Source organism: Rattus rattus, chromosome 3 (assembly GCF_011064425.1).
Source record: "Rattus rattus isolate New Zealand chromosome 3, Rrattus_CSIRO_v1, whole genome shotgun sequence".
NCBI lineage: Eukaryota > Metazoa > Chordata > Mammalia > Rodentia > Muridae > Rattus > Rattus rattus.
Genome location: NC_046156.1, coordinates 1,271,255 through 1,289,466, shown reverse-complemented (window position 1 = coordinate 1,289,466; position 18,212 = coordinate 1,271,255). Strand labels below are relative to the sequence as shown.

Here is an 18,212-nt window from a genome sequence, read left to right as displayed (position 1 = left end):
CTTTTATGATGTTTAGGTATGTGCCTTCACTCCCTACTCTCTCCAACACTTATAACATGAGGGGGTGCTGGATTTTCTCAAAGGCTTTTTCAGTATCTAATAAGATGGTCATGTGATTTTTTTTCCTTTCAGTTGGTTTACATAATGGGTTATATAAGAAACTCATGTCCCTGAAGAAGAAAATTGAAGAAGGTATCAGAAGATGGGAAGATATCCTATGCTTATGGATTGGTAAGATTAACAGAGAAAATGTCCATCTTAGCCAAATCATTCCACCTGTTCAATGTAATTCCCATAAAAAACCCAACACAGTTTTTTACAGACTTTTAAAAAGAAATTCTCAACTTACTATTAAAATACCAAAAAAAAAAAAAACCAGAGAATAGGAAAAACAAACAATCCTGAACAATAAAATTCTTCTGGGGGAATCACCATCCCTGACTGCAAGGTACACTACAGAGTAATTGTGATTTAAAAAACTAAAAAACAAAATTAATAACCTGCATTCTATTGGTATAGAAACATTCAGGTTAATCAATAGGAATTAATCAAAGACCCAGAAATAAACCTACACAACTATAGACACTTGATTTTTGACAAAGACCCCAATAAGCATACAATGGGAAAAGAAAACATCTTCGGGAGGTAGTGCTGGTCTAACTGAATGTTTGCATGCAGGGGACTGCAAATAGATCTATATGTATCACCCTCTACAAAACTCAAGTCCAAGTGGATCAAGAACCTCAACATAAAACCAGATACACTAAATCTAATAGAAGAGAAAATGGGAATTAGGCTTGAAGTCATTGGTACAGGAGACAATTTTATAAACAGAACAGACAATAAGATCAACAATTAATAAATGTGACCCGATGAAACTGAAAAGCTTCTGTAAGGCAAAAAACACTGGCATTTTAAGACAAAATGGCAGCTTACAGTTTAGGAAAAGACCTTCAGCAACCCTATTTCTGACAGTGGGTTAATGTCTAGTATATATAAATAACCAAAGAAGTTAGACTCCAACAAGCCAAGTAACCCAATTAAAAACTTGGATGCAGTGTAAAGCAAGGGAATATCTAGAGAGGAATCTCAATGGGCCAAGAAAGCACTTAAAGAAATGTTCAACATCTATAGTTATAGGGGAAATGCAATCAAAACGACTCCAAGATTCCATCCTACAACAATCAGAATGGCTAAGACCAAAAACTCAAGTGACAGCACATGCTGGCCAGGTTGTAGAGAAGTGGTTCACTCATTCATTGCTGATAGGATGGCAAACTGGAACAACTACTCAGGAAATAAATCTGGCATTTTCCAAAAACTAGAAATAGTTCTATCTGACAACCCTGTTATACAGCTCCTGCACATATACCCAGAAGATGATCCACCATACCACAATTACACATGCTCCATTATGTTCATGGTAGCCTTATTTGTAATACCCAGAAACTGGAAACCATCCAGATATCCCTCACCTGGAGGATGGGTACAGAAAATATGGTTCATTTGCACATTGGAATACTATTCAGCTATCAAAAGCAAAGTTATCGTGAGTTTTTCAGTCCAATAAATGAAACTGGAAAATATCATCCTGAGTAAGATAACCTAGACCCAAAAGAAAAGCAAGGTGTGTACTCACTGGTAGATGGATATTAGCCATAAAGCATAGGATACCTATGATTCACTCCACAGAGCCAAAGAACTTAAAGAAGAAGGAAGATCCAAGTGAGGATGCTTAAATCCAAATTAAAAAGGTAACAAATCAGTCATAGGAGGCAGAAGGCGGGAGAGATCTAGTTGGTGGAGTAGATGAGAAGGGAAATAGGAGGGCAGGATCAGGTGTGGAAAGAGACTAGGGAGAGGGCCAGGTGGACAGGAAAATGATTGGTGGAGGTGGGGAAATTGGGAATCCTGGGGTGAGTTAGCCTTCCAGGACCTAGTGAGGGTGACCTAAACCAAGATGCCTTCCAGTGGGGACATGGAAACTGAAATAGTCAGGCAGATCCCTCAGTAGAAGGATAACGACACAAAACCAACCACAAAACTTTCTACCCCAAATTTGTGTTGTCAAAAAAGAAATAGACAAAGATGGAATCAAGACTGAAGGAATTACCAACCAATAACCTGCCCGAGTTGATACCCATCCCATAGGCATATGCCAGTTCCTGAAACTATTAATGGTTCTCTGTTATGGTTGCACACAGGAGCCTAGCATAGCTGTCCACTGGGAGGCTCCACCTAGCAACTGGCTAAAACAAATAAAGGCACCCACAGCATACATTGGACAGACATTGGGGAATCTTATGGAAGAATTGTGGGAGGCATTGAAGGGTCTGTGGTGGATAAGAACCTCACCAGAAGACCAACAAAGTTAACTGCCCTGGACCCCTAAGACACTGCGCCACCAATCTAAGAGCATACACTGGCTGGACACAGGCCCCTGGTACATTTGTAGCAGACCTTTCAGTTATATATTCTAATTAACTAAGACCATTTTATAAATTGTTTAATTTGATAAGTGGTGATTTCTCGACAATATTGAGAGTGTACATTGCTCTTTATGGCATACACTCTAATTATTGTACAAAAATGATTGAACTTTACATTTAAATTAGTGGATTTTATTTTGCTTAAATTATACATAGCAATGTGAATAAATATTACAGTGACTTTCAGATATATTTAAGAGAACTGGACATTAGGGGTTGATAGGTGGGTGAGTGCACAGAAGGACCCTGTCTGTGGGTGTGACAGTGGTAAATGATGACAAATCTCTTTTGTACTAATGACAGAGGACAGAGTTAGAAATCTGAAGGAAGCCACAAGATCAAAGACCAATCTGGCCAAGTACTAATGCAGTGACTTGTATTAAGTTGAAACACAGAAGTAGGAAGCAGGCATGGGAAACGTCTTCAAAACATTACTCCCCACTAATGAACTCAACATTTGTCAAGATTTCAGCAGACACTAACGGAGGGGAAAGGAAAGCCTTGCCAATGGTCAGCTGTACAGAGTTCCCACACGAGAACACAGCAGTTACAGCAGCAAAACAACTTGAAGAAAAATGTAAGTCTCTGCCTTTCTTTGTAACAACATTGTTTACAAGAGACCAACAAGAATATATAAAGAGGAAAAGAAATGATTGACCAATGTGCTGCTTGTTCACATTTAATCTTAGTGTAGAATCATGGTCCTTCTAATGAGAGGGTAATGTGGATCTGTGCCTTCAAATTACCTGAAACTGAGTATATCCCCTGGTTTTATAATTGTGAGAAGTTATTTTCTATTTCTATGTATTCAAACCAACTTTACTATTACAAAGAGAAATGAAGTTGTACAGATAGAGTACAGCAGTTAGTATAACATCATAGGAAATACATACACATCTAAAAGAGGACAATACCTCGAGTACCATGGTCTGTTAGAAGGAAATGACGACTACCAGATGGGAAACAGGATGAGCCAAGAAAAAAATGAGCAATGGTCTTGTCAGGAATGGTGGTCAAGGTTCTTTTAATTTATAACAAAGGGGCAAACAGGCATTGTCATTTTGTGAGGAGAATACAGAACATTTCCCAGGAGATTTCAGCACCTCAGAGAGCAGGGTGAGGAGGAAAGCAGGAGAAGAGAACAACAGGCATTGGGGTATCTTCTGAGCCTGTGCTACTCCAGCACCATTTGTCTGAATTCTTCCTCACTCAGGTCAGCAGCAGTCCCCAGACTGCTGGCTACTACTACAGCAGCCACTGCTGCCACCGCTGCTGCCACAGCAGCCACTGCTGCCACCACTGCTGCAGCATCCAGAGCTGTGGCGATGGCGACGGAGAGATCTTCGGGGTCTGTGGTGGCTCAGGCAGCAGCCTCCTCCCCCAGAGCTGCAGCAGCCACCAGAGCTGGAGCCACAGCAGCCACCAGAGCTGCAACAGCCCCCGGAACCCAGGCTACAGCAGGAAGACACAGGGGGGCACTTGGGAGGACATTTTGGGGGACATTTTGGAAGGCACTTTGGGGTCTGGCACTTAGGAGGGCACTTGGCAGGGGGCTGGCACTGCTGCTGGCTCTGTTGACAGGACATCTCAGCTGTGGATGTTCAGGAGCTGTGAGAAAATCACACACATGTCAGACACCAGACACTGGGGCTCCCTACCCCATCCTGCCCTGACCCTGCCCAGTGGTATCACTTATCATCATAGAAGCACTATAGTCATTCCGTTTATAATATTCTCAGGTTGGCACATCCTATTCATCACACCTTTGGGTCATTAGAAACATGAGCACATGGTATATCATTATCTGAAATTCAGCAGCACTAAATAAATATCTAGTGGCATTTAGAAAAGGTCTGATATTCTTAGTCCTCATACATGTGCTAGCATATATGCTATTTCAAAGATAAATAACTGTTATGGAAAGAACAATCATCCTTTGAAAATGGTTTTAGTTTAAGGTCAGTATTTCACTGGACCTTCTAGAACTCGTAGGAAGAAAGCTCATCCACTGACAGAAAAATATGTAAATCCTGTTCAGACATCCATGGGAACACAAGCCCCTCTTGTGAGATAAGAGGTCATGTGTATTCAAATTACCCTCTGCTCAAGCTAAGGGAGGCAATGTCATCTAATCTTGGTGGTGTCCATTTGACCAGATAATTGTGAACAGATCCCAGAAGCAGGACTTTCTTTCCCATACCAAACTGAAATCCTGTTTCTCTTTCGACTCTAGCTCTTAACTGTCAGGGATGGGAAACTTTTTCTTCAGAAGTCAATTCCCCCAAGAAACCTGTCCAGATGTTTATGCTGAGTGTCCCATCCTAAGGGGTCCGACACACTGAAGACTGTTGTGTTCAACAGAGCCAGAGTACCCAAAGCTTTTCAGTGTCTCTTGGTAACAAGGCTGTGGCTAGTGTCAGTGTCTCTTGGTAACAAGGCTGTGGCTAGTGTCTGTCAATGCTGTCCTTGCCTCACCCTTCAGACTTCATCATGTTTTATTATCTATCATTATGGCCACAAGGCTAAGAGATCCTTCCCAGTGCCTCTCCAGCTCTAGTCTAGCTCCACTCTTAAAGTTTCTGCCCTTACCTCCAGTGGATACTTACCAAGATGAAAGGTAGATCTTTGAGTATCTCAGCCAGTGAGTGGATGGAAAAGCCCTATCTATTGGTCCTTTTATTCTCACCCTGGGCTCTGTCCCAGCCTCTCAGACAGTGGCTGAACATGGGACACCCTGCCTCCTGACACCCACATAGTCATATGACTAGTGATGACAAGATGTTTCTTCCCAGCCTTCCTCTATGACATCCAGGCAAGCTACATCTTTCTTAGAGCATGACTTAGACAAGAGGAGAGGAAGTGAATTCCTGGATTCTTAATCCTGGTGTTCATAAAGAGTATCCAAAGTAGGAAGCAGTAATGTTTTCATCTTCAGCTTTTGTTTTGCTGGTTTTAATCTGTGAGATATGCTGTTTGTAGCCCAAATCAAGCTAACAAAATATTGATCTTTCTAGTATGTCTCCTTCCACCTATTTACTTTCTCTCTGTGCATGCACTTTAGACATCTACTTTGCATAATGTAAAACCTTGCACAATGGAACTGGTTCAGCACCATGATATGTTGAGGTGTTGTCCTAAAAGTCAACTCAGCCTGTGTCATTTCCCACTTCAACTACTACAATAAAATATTAAGGATAATATTTATAAGAATATTATGAGAGTAAATAAAATACCAAAACAAGAATAAGAAATAGTGCCTGCCTGGCAGTAGTAGGGGATCATAGTAGAGTGTTTACAAAAACATGTGAAACCTGCTACACATACAATGAGGATTCTATGATTAAACAGTATAATATGGACTTAAGAAATGGTTCGCCATGAAAATTATATACTCCTCTAAGAGAGCCCTGAGGTTATTTTCCAGAACCTGATTGGATGGCTAATGTAATTCCATTTCCAGGGGAAGAAACAATGACCACTCTTCTGACCTCCAAAGGCACAAGTTGTCAAATGCACATAAGCACATATAGACATACACATAATATATAATTAAAATATTAATAATTTTTCCAACAATAATTGAGATAGTAGAAATCTTCAGTATATATTATCTATATGAAATTGTCACAAGAAAACTATTATTTTGTAAAATTAATGTACACTAATAATAGAAAAAGCATTGCTGCCTTCCAGAGTGTAGATCTTATTTTTGTTGTTTGAGTCTTCAAATTTATCTTCATAAATATTTTTATATATGATACTTCAACGCATCGTTGGTTAGACCTATGATAGTATTATCTTTACTATTTCAGTGTTACTAAATATTCTATGAAATCCAGAACATTTCTGTCATAGAAAGGGCAAACTATTTATAGTGACATTATAGTTGGGGAAGAGTTCAGAAGAGAATAACACTTCTCATTTCTCAGATTGGATCACCTGTCCCCTGCTATTTCCTTCTCTATCACATGTCCACACCAGAGCCCTGGCAATGGTCCCATTTTACATTCCAAGTTTCTGAAGTTATTCCACATATGTACTCAGACCTGAATATTTAGATCTAGAAGCCTGTGATGAGAGAAAATATATGATTTTTGGGGGAGTCTGGGTTACCCCTCTCCATGTGATCATTCTATTTTCATCCATTTATATGCAATGTTCTTTTTATTTTTCTTTACAGTTGTATATTTTTCTATAATGTGCATATGTATTGTGTTTTTATTATACATTTGTCCACTGAAGGGGCATTTTGGTTATTTCTCTTTCCTACCCTTTGTGAATAGAGCAGCAATGAACATGACTCAGCAAATATCTGTAGAGTTGGAGGAGGAGAAGCCTTCTTTTGTGTAGTTAATCAGAGTTGTCCTCAAACCTTCCAGGCTATTGTTCTAGCCTGTGGTTGTCTCCTAGAAGTGGAAAATAAGTACCTTTTGCTGAAGATAGCATGCACTTCAGACACAGGGTTCAGAAACCCATGAGCTAAAAATTTCAGATGAAAATGCCATGCACACTTCCAATAGGAGGGAAGCCACTAACAGTCCAATCGAGCTATAATTTCTATGAAACACAACTACAACCAGCAAGGCATGATAACCATAAGGATGCAACCAGTACACACATCATGGTGGGAACAAAAGTTCTCTAATTGGACTTAAAATCTGATAGCTAAGGGGGAAATCATGCCTGGTTATTGGAAATCTAGTAAACTACCCCAACTACTTAGGACATAGATCTTGTAGGATATTCTATAACCAACATTTTATTAAACCAGCACAATCCCTAACTGCATTCTAAACATTTATCCCTATAGCCCCAGATAAGTGTAGTTCTCATATTCATCAGCAGATGTAAACCATTACAGAAAACCACAGCTAACACAAATCAGAATTGTGGAGTTCAGACCTGACAGATACAACCACAATACTATGCCCATCCCTTAAGGTTCAATGATAATTGTAGAAATGGGGGTGAAAATTTTGTAAGATCCAGAGGAACAGGGATTAGTTGTGCAGTTATATCTCCTAGGACAGAAGATGCACTCAAAATTTCTCACAACATGACTATTTAGTCATGAGCTGAACAAGAATAACTCCAGATATGCTGACATGAACTGGGTAAACCTACGAGACCTCAATGCTACACAAAGAACTACAGGCAACTAGGGAATGCTATGAAGAGTAAAAATAGTATTTCCAGAGACGAGAACACTAATTGGTTATCCAATACAAAATAGACAGCTCTTAAAATATGCAAAATATTATACAGACTATAGACTGGGCAGGTATTTAAGAACATACACCCACTCATGAGCACATGTGAGTATATGTGTGTGTGTGTTTGTGTGTGTGGGTGTGTGTATAATATGTTTATGTATGTATGTGTATATGTAACAATTTTTAAAAACTGAGTCCATGAATTTGAATGAGAGTGAGAAGGGTTTTTATAACCTCCTTTATGATTTGGAGGGAGGAAAGGAAAGGGAAAAATAATGTAAATATACTATAATCTCAAAAATAAATAAATAATAAAAAAGAATCAGTCCTCATTAATTCACAAGAATATGCTTGTGCCTTCATTAGGCATCTGTTCTCTCTCTCTCTCTCTCTCTCTCTCTCTCTCTCTCTCTCTCTGGTTTGCATTAGTTTTCTTCATTTGCATAGGCTGTACATGAAGGTACTATTTTGAGCTTGTATTTTTTTCAATGTGAGGCAGACAAAGGAAAATCAGTTTGAATTGAATTATTGACAAAGCCTCTTCTGCATGAACGCTGATTGACTCTAGACTTGCCAAAATCTTGAAAAACATGAAGCTGGGCCACTTGAGAAGAGTAAACTCAAGTGAAATGTGGTAAAGATATGTGGCTATTAATAAACATGTATAGAGAGTCTACATAAAGAGATGAGTACCTCTATCATCTTTTATTATGTCTGTCTGTCTACCATCTTGCATTTTTCTAAATGCATCTACTTTTTACACATACCCAAATCCTATGGCAAAATACAGCACCCAAATCTCCTTTGTATATCAATGATTCTGTTGCAATATCAGATCCAACAAAAGATGTTAACACTCCCATAAATCATTAGCAAAGACTTGTTCAGGACTATATTCCATTTAACAGGGAGCAAAATTATTATGCTATACAGCCCTTTGTGCTACCTGTTCCTGAAGAAGTTCCCACTTGCTTTCAAAACTGTTCTTGGGGGAATGATGCTATTTTTCATCCTTTGCTTATGATTTTTTTCTTAAATATACACCATGCCCTTTAGCGCTCAAGATATTGAAACTGGGTTCCACTTTTTTCTTTCAATCCATCATATTTACTATAATTATCATGCATTCCCTTGACAACCTTTGTTAACAATTTGTGGACTTTTTTATCTTCAGTAGTCGAACACAGCATTATGCCTACAATATTTATGGTGTCTAAGTCTCTCACTAGCACCATGATTGATGTGTCAGCACATAAACAGCTATTCCTTAGGACTTAAGACACCACATGGAAACACCACATGTCTCTGAGACAGACTGAGTCATTTGTTTCAACATGATCTTGAAAGACTCACCACTGTCATACATGGTCTGACATTTGCTCTCCTATTTAGATTGTTCCAAACTGATTAGTAACAGGGAATAGGTCAGGAATTGATTCCTAGTTTCCATAATAATAGTTCTGTTTCTGGTCCATTCCTGATTTCTAAGATGACTAAGATGAAATGAATCTATTCCATACTCCTGCCTCTGTGCATAACTACACCCAGTTCCTCGACTGATATGGATGTGTATAGGTACTTATGAGTAGGATGACTGCTGAAAGAAGAGTAATGGACATAGGCTTCAAGCCAATATTAACACCTCAACTCACAAGTATTTGACACTCCTAGAGTTTTTAGCTACTGGGTATTTCCTAAATGTAAAACAAAGGCAATTTTTCTCTATCACATAGAACGTAAGCAAGCACTGGGAATTCTAAATGAGAAGCAATTCAAATGGAAAAAATATTCTTTTGAACAAATGCAGGGTTGATATAGAGATTTTTGTTGCTTTCTTTTGTTGAACTATTTGAACATTGGAATTGAAAATGGAAATAGAAAAAATAAAGAAAGCACAAAGGGAGACAACCCTGGATACAGAAAACCAAAGGAAGAGACAAGGAGTCGTAGATACAAGCATCACCAACAGAATACAAAAGATAGAAGAGAGAATCTCAGGAGCAGAAAATTCCATAGAAAGCATCAACACAATGGTCAAAGATAATGGAAAATGGAAAAAGCTACTGGCCTAAAACACACAGGAAATCCGGGGCACAATGAGAAGATCAAACCTAAGAATAAGTATAGAAGAGAGTGAAGACTTCCAACTCAAAGGAGCAGTAAATATCTTCAGCAAAATCATAGAAGAAAACTTCCCTAATCTAAAGAAAGAGATGCCCATAAACATTTAAGAAGCTTACAGAACTCCAAATAGATTGGACCATAAAAGAAACCTGTCACATAATAGTCAAAACACCAAAAGCACAAAATAAAGAAAGAATATTAAAAGCAGTAAGGGAAAATGGTCAAGTAACATTTAAAGGCAGACCTATCAGAATTACACCAGACTTCTCACCAGAGACTATGAAAGCAAGAAGATCCTAGACAGATGTCAAAAAGACCCTAAGAGAACACAAATGCCAGCCCAGGTTACTGTATTCAGGAAAACTCTCAATTAACCTAGATGAGAAACCAAGATATTCCATGACAAAACCAAATTTACACAATATCTTTCTGCAAATCCAGCCCTACAAAGGATAATAAATGGTAAAGCACAACACAAGGAAGCAAGCTACACCCTAGATAAAGCAAGAAATTAATCGTTTTGCAACAAAACAAAGAGAAGACAAGCACATAAATATAATCTCACACCCAAATAGGAATATAACAGGAAACAACAATCACTATTTGTTAATATCTCTCAATATCAATGGACTCAATCCCCCAATAAAAAGACACAGATTAACAAACTGGATATGTAATGAGAACCCAGCATTTTGCTGCCTACAGAAAACACACCTCAGAGACAAAGACAGATACTACTTCAGAGTAAAGGCTGGAAAACAACTTTACAAGCAAATGGTCTGAAGAAGCAAGCAGGAGTAGCCATTCTAATATCAAATGAAATCGATTTTCAACCAAAAGTCATCAAAAAAGATAAGGAAGGACATTTCAAATTCACGAAAGAAAGAACCAAGATGAACTCTCAATCCTAAATATCTATGCTCCAAATACAAGGGAACCTACATATATAAAACCAACATTGCTACAACTCAAAGCACACATTGCACCTCACACAATAATAGTAGGAGATTTCAACACTCCACTCTCATCAATAGACAGATCATGGAAACAGAAATTAAACAGAGACATAAACAGACTAAGAGAAGTCATGAACCAAATGGATTTAACAGATATTTATAGCACATTCTATCCTAAAACAAAAGGAAATACCTTCTTTTCATCACCTCAATGTACTTTATCCAAAATTGACCATATAATCGGTCATAAAACATGCATCAGCAGATATAGAAGGATAGAAATAATCCCATGCATCCTATCAGACCACCATGGGCTAAAAATGGTCTTCAATAACAATAAGTGAAGAACGCCCATATATGCATGGAAATTGAACAATGATCTACTCAATGATAACCTGGTCACAGAAGAAATAAAGAAAGAAATTAAAGACTTCTTAGAATTTAATGAAAATGAAGGTACAACATACCCAAACTTATGGGATACAGTGAAAGCTGTGCTAAGAGGAAAACTCATAGCTCTGAGTGTCTACAGAAAGAAAAAGGAGAGAGCATATATGAGCAACTTGACAGCACACCTAAAAGCTCTAGATCAAAAATAAGCAAATAAACCCAGGAGGAGAGGAAGGCAGGAAATAATCAAACTCAGAGCTGAAATCAACCAAGTAGAAACAAAAAGGACTATACAAAGAATCAACAGAAGCAAAAGCTGGTTCTTTGAGAAAATCAACGAGATAGATAAACGCTTAGCCAGACAAACAGAGGACACAGAAAGTGTGACCAAATTAAAAAATCAAAAATAAAAAGGGAGACATAACAACAGAAAAAGAGAAAATTCAAAAAATCATCAGAACCTACTACAAAAGCCTATATTCAACAAAACATGAAAATTTGGAGGAAATGGACAATTTCCTAGACAGATACCAGAAAATGAAGTTAACTCAGGAACAGATAAACCATTTAAATAACCACATAACTCCTAGAGAAATAGAAGCAGTCATTAAAAGTCTCCCAACCAAAAAGAGCCCAGGTCTAGATGGGTTCAGTGCAGAATTCTATCAGACCTTCATAGAAGAACTCATACCAATACTATCCAAACTATTCCACAAAATTGAAACAGACAGAGCACTACCAAATTCCTTCTATGAAGCCACAATTACTCTTATACCTAAACCCCATAAAGACCCAACAAAAAAAAGAGAACTTCAGACCAATTTCCCTTATGAATGTTGATGCAAAAATACTCAATAAAATTCTTGCAAACCGAATCCAAGAACACATCAAAACAATTTTCTAACATGATCAAGTAGGCTTCATCCCAGGTATGCAGGGATGGTTTAATATATGGAAAACCATCAACATAATCCACTATATAAACAAACTGAAAGAACAAAACCACATGATCATTTCATTAGATGCTGAGAAAGCATTTGACAAAAGTCAACACCACTTCATGATAAAAGTCCTGGAAAGAACAGAAATTCATGGCCCATACCTAAATATAGTAAAAGCCATATACAGCAAACCGGTAGGTTACATTCAACTAATTGGAAAGAAACTTGAAGCAATACCACTAAAATCATGGACTAGACAAGTCTGACCACTCTCTCCCCACTTATTCAATATAGTTCTCAAAGTCCTACACAGAGCAATCAGACAACAAAAGGAGATCAAAGGGATACAGGTTGGAAAGGGAGAAGTCAAAATATAACTATTTGAAGATGATATGATAGTATATTTAAGTAATCCCAAAAGTTCCACCAGAGAACTACTAAAGCTGATAAACAACTTCAGCAAAGTGGCTGGGTATAAAATTAACTCAAATAAATCAGTAGCCTTCCTCTACACAGAAGAGAAACAAGCCAAGAAAGAAATTAGGGAAACGACATCCTTCATAATAGCCCAAATATTATAAAATACCTCGGTGTGACTTTAACCAAGCAAGTGAAAGATCTGTATGATAAGAACTTCGAGTCTCTGAAGAAAGAATTTGAAGAAGATCTCAGAAAATGGAAATATCTCCCATGCTCATGGATTGACAGGATTAATATAGTAAAAATGGCCATTTTACCAAAAGTGATCTACAGATTCAATGCAATCCCCATCAAAATTCCAATCCAATTCTTCAGAGCATCAGACAAAATGATTTGCAAATTAGTCTGGAAAAACAAAAAAAAAAAAAAACAGGATAGCTAAAACTATCCTCAACAATAAAAGGACTTCTGGGGGAATAACTATCCCTGAACTCAAGCAGTATTACAGAGCAATAGTGATAAAAACTGCATGGATTTGTTACAGAGACAGGTAGCTAGATCAAAGGAATATACTCGAAGACCCATAAATGAACCCACACACCTATGGTCACTTGATTTTTGACAAAGGAGCCAAAACCAACCAATGGAAAGAAGATAGCATTTTCAGCAAATGGTGCTGGTTCAACTGGAGGTCAGCATGTAGAAGAATGCAGATCAATCCATGCTTATCACCCAGTACAAAGCTTAAGTCCAAGTAGATCAAGGACCTCCACATCAAACCAGATACACTCAAACTAATAGAAGAAAAAGTGGAGAAGCATCTCGAGCACATGGGCACTGGAGAAAATTTCCTGAACAAAACACCAATGGCTTATGCTCTAAGATCAAGAATCGACAAATGGGATCTCATAAAACTGCAAAGCTTCTGTAAGGCAAAGGACAGTGTGGTTAGGACAAAATGGCAACCAACAGATTGGGATAAGATCTTTACCAATCCTACAACAGATAGAGGGTTTATATCCAAAATATACAAAGAACTCACGAAGTTAGACTGCAGGGAAACAAATAACCCTATTAAAAATGGGGTTCAGAGCCTGGGGACCACAGGTAAGACCAACTTTTCTGCTACAAACGACTTGCCTGGTGAACTCAGGTCACACAGAGGCGGAGTTCCTCTGGGGCCGGACACTTCCGGTGTTTGGCCAGAGTCCCGGCCGGCGGATCCCTGCCCTCAGCAGCTCTCTGCTCCCAGGCCCCCTGGAGGGGAGTTCTCGCCGCCTGGTCGGGCGGGCACTCCTGAGGCAGCAGAGTGGAGGAGGACCACCAACGCTGCCCCCTTCCGATCTCTAGATGCACAGAACACATGAAGCTAAAGACAGATGGTCCCGTGTGAGGAGGGCTCAGGGAGCAGCAGGTCCACTGCGTCTGAGACACCGCACCTGAAGGGACCGACCGGAGTACAGACGTGTGCTCTTCCGATCTTCCCGTGGGAGGGAGAGCTAAACCTTCAGAGAGGCGGACACACCTGGGAAACCAGAAGAGACTGCACGCTGCACACAGTACTGATCCCAGAGGAAAACAAAAAAGCTATCTGGAACCCTGGTGCACGAAACCTCCCGGAAAGGGCGGCGAAATCCTGCCGTTTGCTGAGCCCACGGAGAGGTCATAGGCAACACCCTGCGAGCAAACTTGAGCCTGGGGACCACAGGTAAGACCAATCTTTTCTGCTACAAACGACTTGCCTGGTGAACTCAAGACACAGGCTCACAGGAACAGCTGAAGACCTGTAGAGAGGAAAACTACACGCCAAAGCAGAACACTCTGTCCCCATAACTGGCTGAAAGAAAACAGGAAAACAGGTCTACAGCACTCCTGAAACACAGGCTTATAAGACAGTCTAGCCACTGTCAGAAATAGCAGAACAAAGTAACACTAGAGATAATCTGATGGCGAGAGGCAAGCGCAGGAACCCAAGCAACAGAAACCAAGACTACATGGCATCATCGGAGCCCAATTCTCCCACCAAAGCAAACACGGAATATCCAAACACACCAGAAAAGCAAGATCTAGTTTCAAAATCATATTTGATCATGATGTTGGAGGACTTCAAGAAAGACATGAAGAACTCCCTTAGAGAAACACAGGAAAACATAAATAAACAAGTAGAAGCCTACAGAGAGGAATCGCAAAAATTCCTAAAAGAATTCCAGGAAAATATAAATAAACAAGTAGAAGCCCATAGAGAGGAGTCACAAAAATCCCTGAAAGAATTCCAGGAAAACACAATCAAACAGTTGAAGGAATTAAAAATGGAAATAGAAGCAATCAAGAAAAAACACATGGAAACAACCTGGATATAGAAAACCAAAAGAAGAGACAAGGAGCTGTAGATACAAGCTTCACCAACAGAATACAAGAGATGGAAGAGAGAATCTCAGGAGCAGAAGATTCCATAGAAATCATTGACTCAACTGTCAAAGATAATGTAAAGCAGAAAAGCTACTGGTCCAAAACATACAGGAAATCCAGGACTCAATGAGAAGATCAAACCTAAGGATAATAGGTATAGAAGAGAGTGAAGACTCCCAGCTCAAAGGACCAGTAAATATCTTCAACAAAATCATAGAAGAAAACTTCCTAACCTAAAAAAAGAAATACCCATAGGCATACAAGAAGCCTACAGAACTCCAAATAGATTGGACCAGAAAAGAAACACCTCCCGTCACATAATAGTCAAAACACCAAATGCACAAAATAAAGAAAGAATATTAAAAGCAGTAAGGGAAAAAGGTCAAGTAACATATAAAGGCAGACCTATCAGAATCACACCAGACTTTTCGCCAGAAACTATGAAGGCCAGAAGATCCTGGACTGATGTCGTACAGACCCTAAGACAACACAAATGCCAGCCCAGGTTACTGTATCCTGCAAAACTCTCAATCAACATAGATGGAGAAACCAAGATATTCCATGACAAAACCAAATTTACACAATATCTTTCTACAAATCCAGCACTACAAAGGATAATAAATGGTAAAGCCCAACATAAGGAGGCAAGCTATACCCTAGAAGAAGCAAGAAACTAATCGTCTTGGCAACAAAACAAAGAGAAGAAAAGCACACAAACATAGCCTCACATCCAAATATGAATACAACCGGAAGCAATAATCACTATTCCTTAATATCTCTCAACATCAATGGCCTCAACTCCCCAATAAAAAGACATAGATTAACAAACTGGATACTCTACGAGGACCCTGCATTCTGCTGCCTACAGGAAACACACCTCAGAGACAAAGACAGACACTACCTCAGAGTGAAAGGCTGGGAAACAACTTTCCAAGCAAATGGTCAGAAGAAGCAAGCTGGAGTAGCCATTCTAATATCAGATAAAATCAATTTTCAACTAAAAGTCATCAAAAAAGATAAGGAAGGACACTTCATATTCATCAAAGGAAAAATCCACCAAGATGAACTCTCAATCCTAAATATCTATGCCCCAAATACAAGGGCACCTACATACGTAAAAGAAACCTTACTAAAGCTCAAAACACACATTACACCTCACACAATAATAGTAGGAGATTTCAACACCCCACTCTCATCAATGGACAGATCATGGAAACAGAAATTAAACAGAGACGTAGACAGACTAAGAGAAGTCATGAGCCAAATGGACTTAACAGATATTTATAGAACATTCTATCCTAAAGCAAAAGGATATACCTTCTTCTCAGCTCCTCATGGTACTTTCTCCAAAATTGACCATATAATTGGTCAAAAAATGGGTCTCAACAGGTACAGAAAGATAGAAATAATCCCATGCGTGCTATCAGACCACCACGGCCTAAAACTGGTCTTCAATAACAATAAGGGAAGAATGCCCATATACGTGGAAATTGAACAATGCTCTACTCAATATAACCTGGTCAAGGAAGAAATAAAGAAAGAAATTAAAAACCTTTTAGAATTTAATGAAAATGAAGGTACAACATACCCAAACTTATGGGACACAATGAAAGCTGTGATAAGAGGAAAACTCATAGCGCTGAGTGCCTGCAGAAAGAAACAGGAAAGAGCATATGTCAGCAGCTTGACAGCACACCTAAAAGCTCTAGAACAAAAAGAAGCAAATACACCCAGGAGGAGTAGAAGGCAGGAAATAATCAAACTCAGAGCTGAAATCAACCAAGTAGAAACAAAAGGACCATAGAATCAACAGAACCAAAAGTTGGTTCTTTGAGAAAATCAACAAGATAGATAAACCCTTAGCCAGACTAATGAGAGGACACAGAGAGTGTGTCCAAATTAATAAAATCAGAAATGAAAAGGGAGACATAACTACAAATTCAGAGGAAATTCAAAAAATCATCAGATCTTACTATAAAAGCCTATATTCAACAAAACTTGAAAATCTGCAGGAAATGGACAATTTCCTAGACAGATACCAGGTACCGAAGTTAAATCAGGAACAGATAAACCAGTTAAACAACCCCATAACTCCTAAGGAAATAGAAGAAGTCATTAAAGGTCTCCCAACCAAAAAGAGCCCAGGTCCAGACGGGTTTAGTGCAGAATTCTATCAGACCTTCATAGAAGACCTCGTACCAATATTATCCAAACTATTCCACAAAATTGAAACAGTTGGAGCACTACCGAATTCCTTCTATGAAGCCACAATTACTCTTATACCTAAACCACACAAAGACCCAACAAAGAAAGAGAACTTCAGACCAATTTCCCTTATGAATATCGATTCAAAAATACTCAATAAAATTCATGGCAAACCGAATCCAAGAGCACATCAAAAACAATCATCCACCATGATCAAGTAGGCTTCATCCCAGGCATGCAGGATGGTTTAATATCGGAAAACCATCAACGTGATCCATTATATAAACAAACTGAAAGAACAAAACCACATGATCATTTCATTAGATGCTGAGAAAGCATTTGACAAAATTCAACACCCCTTCATGATAAAAGTCCTGGAAAGAATAGGAATTCAAGGCCCATACCTAAACATAGTAAAAGCCATATACAGCAAACCAGTGGCTAACATTAAACTAAATGGAGAGAAACTTGAAAACAATCCCACTAAAATCAGGACTAGACAAGGCTGCCCACTCTCTCCTACTTATTCAATATAGTTCTTGAAGTTCTAGCCAGAGCAATCAGACAACAAAAAAGGAGGTCAAGGGATACAGATCGGAAAAAGAAAGAAGTCAAAATATCACTATTTGCAGATGATATGATAGTATATTTAAGTGATCCCAAAAGTTCCACCAGAGAACTACTAAAGCTGATAAACAACTTCAGCAAAGTGGCTGGGTATAAAATTAACTCAAATAAATCAGTAGCCTTCCTCTACACAAAAGAAACAGGCCGAAGAAAGAAATTAGGGAAATGACACCCTTCATAATAGATCCAAATAATATAAAGTACCTCGGTGTGACTTTAACCAAGCAAGGGAAAGATCTGTACAATAAGAACTTCAAGACTCTGAAGAAAGAAATTGAAGAAGATCTCAGAAGATGGAAAGATCTCCCATGCTCATGGATTGGCAGGATTAATATAGTAAAAATGGCCATTCTGCCAAAAGCGATCTACAGATTCAATGCAATCCCCATCAAAATACCAATCCAATTCTTCAAAGAGTCAGACAGAACAATTTGCAAA

At 38.7% G+C, this 18,212-nt stretch overlaps 1 protein-coding gene across 1 annotated transcript; it reads right to left on the bottom strand.

The window, feature by feature from the left end:
• Positions 1-3,496: 3,496 nt before the first annotated feature.
• LOC116895258 (late cornified envelope protein 1C-like) lies at positions 3,497-4,075 on the bottom strand. Its single transcript, XM_032896577.1, has one exon. The coding sequence runs from the start codon at positions 4,073-4,075 to the stop codon at positions 3,704-3,706; it is 372 nt and encodes a 123-aa protein (XP_032752468.1). The 3' UTR covers positions 3,497-3,703.
• Between the last annotated feature and the right edge of the window lie 14,137 nt (positions 4,076-18,212).